This window comes from Neophocaena asiaeorientalis, unplaced genomic scaffold (genome assembly GCF_003031525.2).
Source record: "Neophocaena asiaeorientalis asiaeorientalis breed wild unplaced genomic scaffold, Neophocaena_asiaeorientalis_V1.1 scaffold433, whole genome shotgun sequence".
Lineage (NCBI taxonomy): Eukaryota > Metazoa > Chordata > Mammalia > Artiodactyla > Phocoenidae > Neophocaena > Neophocaena asiaeorientalis.
This window is the reverse complement of record NW_020175040.1, coordinates 3048156-3058632: the sequence shown is the minus strand read 5'-3', so window position 1 is coordinate 3058632 and position 10477 is coordinate 3048156. Positions and strand designations below refer to the sequence as shown.

Genomic DNA, 10477 nt, shown 5'->3' with positions numbered 1-10477 from the left:
CCTCTGAGGGCCTGTGCTGCCCGTTTTCCCAGAACACAGAGAGTCTCACCCTGCTCTTCGCCCTGAACTTTCCGGGTGCGCTGAAAAGTCAGCGGCTGCGGTGGCTGGTGGCTCAATCCCTGCAGAGCCAGGTGGCGAGTGACCATCTTAACTTGGCACCTCCCTGGCTACCGAGGCTGCGGTCACTGCCCTGACTCCCCCCGGGCCCGGTGGTGGCTCCACTCTGGGTGTCAGCTGTCCCTTCTCCCTGCTGGCAGCTGAGGCACGGGAGGAGACAGCTCACTGGCGGCCTCAGTAGGGCGCCCAGGGCGGGTGTGGAGCCCTCACACGTGGCCGGAAGCCTCCTGAGACCCTGCCCTGAGGCTGGCCGAGCCCTGGCTGTCCTGAATAAGCGAGGGTGCCGGATGGGAAAGGATGACGGGAGGGCCCGGTCTTCAAACTGGACATATCCTCTTTGTCTCTCCCTAGGAACAGGGAATGTTCGCACAGATACACGCAGCAGGGTGCCCTCCGTGGAGACTTGTTGGCGGCGATACGATCATTTGGACCCCGTGCTCGCCGTGTGGAAGAGAAGCCCTCCCAGGATGGCTTTAGCAGGTGAGGACCAAGGAGAAGGGGAGGCCATCCGGGCCTGGTACAGCAGCGCCCAGCACTGCCGGGAGCCCAGGCGCCTCTGCCTTTCCACGTGCCTCCAAGTGCCACGGTGAGCCTCATGGTCACTTCACAGCAGGGCTGCTGTGCTCCCAGGCATCACACCTGAGGTTCTGGCACGAAGAAGGGGCAAAAGCAAAGAGCGATGCAGCCGCACCTGTCCGTTTTTATTACAGCTTTCCCGGAAGACCCACCCAGCAGACTTGCACGTCATCTCATGGGCCGGAACCAGGCCAACGGTCACTCCTAATTACAAGGGAGGCTGGAAAATCAGCTACTTTTGACGTGCACATTGCTGCCCAGACAACAATGGGGTTTTGTTAGCTCAGGCAAAGGTGGAATGGCCCTTGGGGAGGACTCGGCCCCTCGGCTAGATGTGGGGGGGCGGGTGTCAAGTTTTCTGCGGCTCCTTGGAGACCGGCCCCCAATCTCTTTCTCAATTTGAGCCTGTCGTGGGAACCAAGGAGAATGAGGACATGCTCAAAGCTGGCCTCTCTGTGCAGCGAGGTCGCAGGTCTCGGGCGTGGACCGCCGGCCCCGGGCCAGGCCGTCTCTGCCTGGTCACCTGGTGGTCCCACGCCAGTCGGTCGGTCGGTCGGTCGGGGGAAGGCGGGGCGATGGGCGAGAGCCTGGCCAAAGGAGCACCTGGCCCTCGGCGGGAGGAGGGACAGCAGGCAGCTCCAAGGGCTGGTCAGTGCCCCACTCGGCCAGTTCTCACGGCACCAGCCCCCCGAGCCACTCGGCGCCAGGCCTGAGCACCCAGCCCTGAAGAAGACCCCCACCGCCTTCCCGGTCCCCAGGGAGCCGCGTGGGGACAGCAGAGGTCCCCGCCCTCTGGCCTCAGCTGTAAGCTGGGGGCGCAGTGACACTCCCTCCGGGTGGTGAGCCCCAAGAGGGCGTGAGCACAGCTCCTGACCCAGGAGAGCACAGGGGGGTAGCGGAGGGAGCCGGGTGGCTGTGAGGTGAGGGTGGGACTGAGGTGGTGAGGGGACCACAGGGCTCTCGGTCCCGCTCACAGCCGCAGGGCCCGCTGGAGCACACGCTCATCCGCCACCTCATGGGGCAGCGTCACCACCAAGCCCCTGTCCTCCTGCATCGTCTGGCAGATGATCTCGTACGCCTTCGGGTTCCCGGACCAGCAGCGGCGGGCCACCTGCCGGCGGGGCGGGGAGAGGGCGTGCAGCGTCGGTGCCACGTCGTTGGAGGGTCAGTGGGTTCCCACCAGGCGTTCCCAGGTCACACCTCCTCCTCTCTTGGCCAGAAAACTGACCCACCCGCCTGTGACGACGTGACACTGGCCATCCTTCTGCCCGAACTCCCCACCACCACCCCAGGCCAGGCCCAGCGTTCTCAGGGCCCCCTGGACGGTGGCCTCGGCCCTCCCCCCACCTCTGGCTGCCTTCCTGCCACTCCCCACCTCCCCCAGCCATTCCCTCACTGCCGCACCGGCCTTCCGGACGAGGACCAGCCCCCTCTGCTGGGGCTTCGCCCCTCCAGTCTCCTGGGCCACCCAAGTCTAACCCTAGTGCAGGGCTCCCAAGGCCCTCCCCATTCCACTCCCATCTGCAAATACCCCCCATCAGCCCCTGACCGCGCATTTGTGCTGCTTCCCCCGTCAGGCCCGCGTAGCCATAGAGACGGATGGAGCCCCGCACCGCACGCGCACGCGCAAGCAGGCACGCGAGCGACACCACCCGGGCCCGCTGCGGACACAGGCTGGGCGGGAAAGAGCCCGTCTGAAGAGGCGGGAAACCCTGGCGGTGGCTGCAGGGCAGACACAGGAGCAGCGGGGGCTCCGGACTGTTTTCTGGGAGGCGGGCAGGGCCACTGACGGGGAGGGGCAAGGGGGTCACTCACCCCGTTAGAGACGTCCCAGCTGAGCATCATCTTGGCCTTCTGCTCAGCCTCCTGGGTCCCGTCCAGCACAAGGCCAAATCCCCCGTTGATCACCTCACCCCTGCGAGAGGCAGAAGGTCCCCAGGTCACGCTGGGTCCGACCCTGCGAGGGGCAGGCCCGCTTCGGAAGCGCTGTCTGGGGAAACGGCCCCGCAGCCCGGAGCCTGCTGTGCCTAACGGCCGAGGGATGCAGGCTGCCCGCTCGTGCTTCCGCGCTCCACCCGCAGACCCCAGGCCCCCTTCCGGGCCCCCACGTGTGGCCTCCGTGGGGGGCGGGGCCCCCTCTCCCGTGTTTCCACGTGGCTCTCTTCCTGCCGTCCTTCACGCTCGTCCTCCTGTACTCGCATTCGGGGTCCTGAGTACTTGATTTGAGGGCCGAGTTCCTTGATGCCCAGCATCTGCTGCACCACCTCCTCTCCCGGGTCTGATGTGCTCTGGGGTCCCTCATGACTTGAGAGCTGTCATTCCAATCTCATCATCCATGTGTGCCAGTGCCCGTCCTCTCCCGCTGTTTGCCCCGCAGTTTCTCCCCATCAGCCACGGAGACTGCGTCCTTCCTGAAGCCCCTGGATCCATCCTCACCCTCCAGGTCTTTCTCCAAGGCTCCTGCCCAGCTCACATCCCTGACACTCCAGCCCCTTTCGGTTACACAAACAGGAAACGCCCTCAATCTTGTCAGCTCCTGCCAGGTTTTACTGCCAGGCTCAGGTCTCAGATCCTCTGGCCCCTCCGGCCTCACCCCCTTCTCTGCCCAGCTGGACCCTGCCGACAACCTCAGCCGGTTCCCACCAGGAGGGTGAGGACCCTCTGCCCCATCCCACCCAGGGAGCGGAAGCGCAACTCCTGCGCCCGGGCCTGCGTCCCAGCAGCCGGCAGCCCTGTGCCCGCGGGCGGGCTCCCAGCACTTCCCGTGGCCCCTGTGGTGGAGGGGGCTCTGCACGGATTCAAGGTCATCACCACTCGCTTGTCACAGGCTGGTGCCGGGGATCAGAGGACAAAGCAGGCGGCAGCCACAGTCCTTTGACCAGAGAGGACTTTTGGAGATTAGAACGACATCTTTCGTTTTGGTAGCCCGAAGCCCAGATGGTCAGAGAGCAAAGGTGCTCAGCTCCAGGGGACCTCTGCAAACCCTGCCTGGCGCAGTCCAGGGCCCAGGAAGACAGCAAGAAAGGAGGACCTGTATCCCGGAGCAGTTGCTGCACAGAGAATGGTCCCGTTGAGAAGGACATAAAAGCAGAACCCTATGTCACATGTACCAAGAGTCAGTGCCAGAGGTACTAAGGAAGGAAGTACTCAACATTATAAGGTGAACAAGAGCACGCAGCTCAGGAACAGGACCCTGGGAGAGCGACTCAAAGCAAAACAGCAGTCTGTAATTCTGGCCCAGCAGCCCGGCAGCCCTGGGTTTCAGGCAGTGATACCGGCCAGGGCTGAAGACGTTATGCAAACAGGAATCTTCATGCCGGGAACTGTGGCGCCCACAGCGCACACACAGTAACGGTTCATGCTCACAGGAGGGGTGCCTCGGCAGGGCGGGGCCTGTCCTGGCTCCTTCACAAGTGACTGCGGGTGGCTTTGCTGGGAACCCCAGGCAGGGTCACATTCTAGGTGCAGCTGCCTCATAGGTGGGACCATCGAGATGATTCGACGAGTGTCTCTGGAGACACCCGTGCACAGGTCGCACACCATAGGAGCCTTAGCTGCCGCGACTAACCTCCACCGCTAGCCCGCAAAGCATGCTGCTACGGTGACCATTTGTCCAGGAGAAACAAGCTCCTTGGGGATCCCCATGCACAGCCGGGTTCGAGATATGCTCTAGTGAGGAAACAGCATCATCACCCAGATAAAGACGGTGCATTTATTCCTCAAACGTGTGAGGCCCCGGGGCTGGACCGGGTGTGAGGACAGAAGGCGGGGACACAAGGACTGAGGGGAAGGCCCAGACCCTCCCTGGAGGGATGGAACCACACAGGCTCTACGCAGCCGTCCAACCCGCCGAGACCAGGGACTGACTGCCGCCTCTCCCGCTCTGCGCCCTGTCTAAAAGGAGCAGACGGCAGGGACCGCGGGCAGCCAGCACAGGACAGACCCCAGCACACAGTCAGAGCGGACGGGGCAGAGCAGGGCCCGCAGAGCGACCCAGTGCCGACACTGACCAGCTCAGAAACGGGAAAGCAAACTGAGAGGTAGCAGGGTGGCTTGTGACTTAGACACTTGCTTTTCCATACAAGAAAGCAAAAACTATAGCTGGAGACGGAAGGAAGAACAGGCGTGGGAAAGATTTCTCCCGCTGACTTTCACAGGAAGGTTTGCAGCGGTATCTGGTGGATTGAATCATGCACGTCTGTGTCCGATGGATTCCCCGTGAATCTGAGGCACTTTCCAAAGGAGCCCTCGAGGGCGGCCACGACCGAGGGCCTCGGTGCCAGCGCCTCTCCGGTCGCGCCCTGTCAGAGCCTAGGGGGCAGCCTGGCGGTGAGAGGGGACCCCCGCTCTGGGAGCCCCGTGCAGGGTCAGCGGCGAGCATTGTCCCGAGGCCTCGTGTCCTGGACGCTTTCTCGGGGGCTCCGTCCTGCCTTCTGCGGTCCTGTCACCGATGTCGCGAATCCAGGGACAACAGATCTGGGTCCAGATCTGGCTCCACCAGCACCTCCGGCCCCCTTCAGAGCTGCTCTTGTACCTGCAGCGTGACTCGGCAAACCCAGCGCCAAAATGCCAGGCGCTCCCTCGCGTCCTGGTTTTCTCCGGCCTGTGTCTCTGAAAGGACACGCGATCGGATCACATTTTCCATTCACGAGAGCCACCTGACTGGGCTGCAGTTTGGCATTCCGGCCTCGAAGGGCCCAAGGCCAAGCCAGCCCCCGGGGACGCCCTGGAAGCTGCAGCGTGAAGGACTTGGCTCTGGAGGGCAAGTCCAGGCTTGATCCGGCCAAAACGGGCTCAGAGGTGAGCTCAGAGGTGGCCGGGCCTGGGCAGCTGTCTTCCTCTGCGGGGCCACGGCGCCCCCTGCTGCTCTGAGGAGCCAGGAATACCGCGCAACCAGAGCTCCCCAGGCGACCCCCCCCCAGAGGCCACGCGCACAGGCGTAGCCCCAGCTGCCTGCTGCCTCAGTTTCCGCATCTATAGATGCATTTCTTTTCCAAGAGTAGGTGAGAGAGGGGACTCAGATGCTTGCCATGCGCTCCACTTGCAACAAACATTAGTTATTCGTCGTTCTCAGCAGCACATACGACATCATGGTTTATAACAAAGACGTATTTGGTTTTTGCCCACTGTTCCTGGCACGGAGCTCCCAAAACCCTTGGAATTTCCTCCGCTGAGAGGGATGAAGGTGTCGTTCCTTATGTTAATGAGCTGACTCTGGGAAACCACCCAAGGATGGGGCTGGATGCCAGTGGAGCCACCATGTGATCAGAGGCCTGGAACGTGGGTCCCAGCCCCTGACCTGCCGGGAGGGCAGGGGGGGTGGAGGCGGAATCAGTCACCAGTGGCCGTGATGTAGTCAATCACGGACGCGTAAGGAACCCTCCACAGAAACCCCAAAGGAGCGGGTTCAGAGAGCGCCCAGGCTGGGGAGCCGGAACACTTCCACGTGCTGCCGTGCCCAGCCCCAGCCCCACAGGGACCCTTTGGGTCCTCAACTCGTGTATCTCTTCATCTGGCTATGGATTCGCATCCTTTGATATCTTTTGTAATAAATCAGAAATCCAGGGAATAAATGGGCTCCCTGCATTCTGTGAGCTGCTCTAGCAAACCAGTGGAACCCGAGGAGGTGGCTGCAGGGACCTCTGATCTGCAGCTGGTGGGTCGGAAGCATTGGTAATACTGTAGACATGTGACTGGAGTCAGGGGGTGGGGTGGGGGACAGCCCTGTGGGACTGAGCCCTCAGCCGTGGGATCTGACGTTATCTCTGTGCTGACAGTGTTGGAACTGAGTGGAACTGCAGGACACGCAGCTGGTGTCAGGAAACCCCCTCGGGTTGGAACTGGGTGCAGAATTATAGGGACGTCCCCATGAGGGAACTGCATCTGTCGCCCAGAAGGGAGCCTCCCAGAAACCCTAGCTCCCTCGCGGCATGGGCTGGAAACAGGCCTGGCTGGGCAGAGAGGGGCCAGGACCCAGGGAGCCCAGAACCCAGGTCCCCACCTCCCAGCCCAGCCCCTGACGGAGTGAAAGGACGCATTCCCTGGAAAACATCTGTGAAAGCAGCATGAAAACAACAGGAAAGGGTGATTTACGGCGTCCACGGCAGGCCTTGGTGTCCCATGCGACGGGTGAGACCCCAAAGGTGGGGTGTTGGGCAAGGCCCCCATTTCCAGCTCACACGAGGAGCCCTCGGTAGCGGGAGCTCCGGGAAGCAGGCCCAGGACCCTGGAGGAGACCCCCGAGCCTTCCAAAGGAGCCCCAGCTGCACCACCGGCGCCCAGAAACCTCCTTACCAGCCGACACCCCCGCCGTTGTGCAGGGCAACCCAGGTGGCTCCCCGGAATGCACCTCCCACGAAGTTCTGCACGGCCATGTCTGTGGAAACAGAGCCCCGTCAGCGCCTGAGGAAGGCAGCCAGCCCGGGCCAGGGTCTGAGGGACGGATGGGAACAAGGCAGGGCAACTGCAGGAACGGCGGAAATTTGTATTTTCAGAGCCAAGCAAAGCAGGACAATGAACAAGTGCCCGACGAGCACTGTCGCCCCCTGCTGTCTTCTCTCCGGTGCCAAGTGGCAGGTACAGCGCCCCAGAGGCACGGAGGACAAAGGAATTCAAAGGGATGCGGTGGCAGTGTTAGCTCAGATGACAAAGAGCGTCAGTCCCACCCTTAGAGCGAACATGCTAAATTGGGGGGCAAACTGCAAATTACCAACTGTCGTCGGCCCATCAGAGGCCGAGGTCCCAGGGCGGCCAACTACCCGGAACTCTGTGGGGAGGCAGGCACCTGCCCAGAAATGGAACCCGTGCCTCGCTCGTGTCTCAGGACTCACTGAATGACAAGCCTCAGCTTGCCTGAGACCGAGGCCCCTGGGGACACGGACGGAAGGGTCGGCACCTTCCGGCGGGCTCTTCCTCCAAACCCCCACTTGTGCCCACAGAGAAGAGGAGGGGGTCCTGGGAATACTTTCGTCCTAGTGCAGGGCTATGAGATGCAAGAAAAGCAGCTCTAGGACCTGGAAAAGGCCAGGGAGCAGATTCTCCCCTGCAGCGTCCTCAGACGTCACAGCCCTGCCTGCACCTCGACTTAAGCCCCGAGAAACTGACTTCAGACTTTAGACCTTCAGAACTGTGAGGGAACACATTTGTGCTGTTTCCAGCCTCCAAGTTTGTGGTATGTTGTTACCGTGGCCAAAGGATACGAATGTAAACCCCATGAATATCAGAGAACTTCAGAGCCAGCAGTATTATCAGGGATAAACAGGGACATCACACGATGATAGAGGTCAATTCTCCAAGAAGAGACAGTAAACCTAAACAAGGACACACCTAACAACACAACTCTAAAACACACGTGGCAGGGCTTCCCTGGTGGCGCAGTGGTTGAGAGAGAGTCCGCCTGCCGACGCAGGGGACACGGGTTCGTGCCCCGGTCCGGGAAGATCCCACATGCCGCGGAGCGGCTGGGCCCGTGAGCCATGGCCGCGGAGCCTGCGCGTCCGGAGCCTGTGCTCCGCAGCGGGAGAGGCCACAACAGTGAGAGGCCCACGTACCGCAAAAAAAAAAAAAAGAAAGAAAACACATGGCAAAGTGGATGAGAACTGAAAAGAGAACAGACAAATCCACAAACACAGTCGGGAACTTCATCACCCGTCTGTCAGTAATTTATGGAACAAGTCAGCAGAAAGTCAGTAAGGACCTAGACAACAGGAACAGCACCACCAACTGACGTGACCTAATTGACATTTAAAGAACAAGCCCCCAAGTAACCGCAGAAGACACCTTCTTCCCACGTGCCCCAAGATGGACCAATCCAACCCTTAACAAATTTAAAAGAACAGAATGAATACACAGTGAGCTCTCAGACTATAATGGAATTAAATCAAAAGTCAGTAACAGAAAGATATCAGAAAAATCTCCCCCAACTTGAAAATTTAAAAAGATACTTCTCAATCACTCATGGGTCCAAGAGAATGTCTCAAAGGAAATTTAAAATATTTTGAACTGAATGATAATAAAAATATATCATGTAAAAATTTGTGGGATGCAGCTAAAGCAGCGTTTAGAGGGAAATTCAAATTCACTTTTATTAGAAAAGAAAAAAGTTTAAAATCAGTAACCTCAGCTTCCACCTCATGAAACCAGAGAAAGAAAACCAAATTAAACCCAAAGTAAATAGGAAGAAGGTCACACTAAAGATAGAGTAGAAATCAATGAATTTGGAAGCAGAAAAGCAATTTAAAAAATCATTTAAACTAAAAGCTTCTTGAGAATCTCAATAAAAATGATAAACTTCTAGCCAGACTCATAAAGGAAAAAGAAAGAAGACACAGGGACTTCCCTAGCGGTCCAGTGGTTGGGGCTCCATGCATCCACTGCAGGGGGCATGGGTTCAATCCCTGGTCGGGGAACTAAGATCCCTCAAGCCCCACAGCAGCCAAAGAAAAGAAAGAAAGAAGCCACAAATGACCAACAGCAGGAATAACACAGTGGACCCCACAGACGTGAAAAAGATAATGAAGGAATACGATTCTATACACATAAATTCCATAACTTAGACGAAGTGGACCAAATCCCTCAGAACAAAGTGATGTGGGTGGTGTTCCTGACCGTCCACTTCCTTCCCTTGGGATCCCGTCCATAATGGGAGGAGCTGCAGGTGCTGGGAACCAGAAGGCCCCCCAGGACCGGAACGCAAAAGCTCTGGGGCGACAGTGACAATCACGGTGGCTGCAGCAGCAGCAGCCCTTCCCTGAACGCGGCCCAGGTGCACCCGGGTCTCGGGCATCCACCTAGCTGGGCCACCTGGCACCCGCCCTGGTTTACAACTGAGCCCGCATCCCAGGACCCCTCCCTCCGTCCTGGGCTGGTCACCCCGTGCCACGCCTCTCAGAGGCCAGCACCTTTCTTGCGACACCACAACCGACTGAATGAATCACTTGATCGTTAAATAAAATCCAACAGAGAAGAAGTTTAAGTGTGTTGTGCTCCTCACCCGCACAGAAGGCAGAGCCGTCACAAATGTTGGAGGTCTCCCTAAACGGGCTGTCTGTGCCGCTTACGTCGTGGTGGTCTCGGCTCAGGACCACCGGTGCCTGCAGTGTGGGAGGACACAAGAGGTCAGCTACCAGTGTCCACTGCCCAGCACAGGGCAGAGATCAAGGGACAGGGCACACCCGATGCCCTTCGGATTCCCCTGAAAAGCAGACCTTCGGCGGGAGGAAGCACAGGGCTTCTGTTGCCCCCATGGCTGCTCAGAGACGCACTTTCCGGCCGCCTGGAGCCCCGTGTGCTCTCCAGGTGCGGGTCCGAGTCTCCTCAACCCCACCCACACTGTCACCACACCCACTTGATAGAGGAAGACTGAGGCCCGGAGAGGACAGGACACCTCCCCGATGCCACAGGGCTGTAAGGGACAGCCTGGTGTTTTGACGGCACTAGAGGTACCGGGATTTCACGGCTTCAGCGTCCGAGGAGCTGCCCTGCCCTTGAACAGGCCAAGTATGCTCCCCCTCTTCACCTCTGACATGAACCACCTGTGCAGTATTCTGGCACCTTCTGGATACTCAGGCCTCCGCTCTGCGTCTGCAAGGCAGCAGGCCATCCTGACCCGTCGCCCCACATGTCACCTCATTCACTTTATTCACAGAGCTCGGTACCACTGAGATCCCCTGAACTGATACCTTTGCCTGCATGTCCAAGTGTCCCTCCCCCAGCACCAGGCAGGACCCTGTCTACCTTGTCCTCTGCACGGCAGTGTTGCAGCAAGGCTGGCACCAGGGGACCC

General features: G+C 59.5%; 1 protein-coding gene across 1 annotated transcript in view; it reads right to left on the bottom strand.

The window, feature by feature from the left end:
* Positions 1-807: 807 nt before the first annotated feature.
* UROC1 (urocanate hydratase 1) overlaps positions 808-10477 on the bottom strand; it is a 30921-nt gene continuing 21251 nt past the window's right edge. Inside the window, exons 17-20 of the mRNA XM_024763400.1 lie at positions 9686-9785; positions 6988-7069; positions 2509-2608; positions 808-1804 (exon numbers count right to left, since the gene is read on the bottom strand). Coding sequence (XP_024619168.1) covers positions 1664-1804; positions 2509-2608; positions 6988-7069; positions 9686-9785 — 423 coding nt within the window. The 3' untranslated portion in view covers positions 808-1663. The remainder of the gene's footprint in view (positions 1805-2508; positions 2609-6987; positions 7070-9685; positions 9786-10477) is intronic.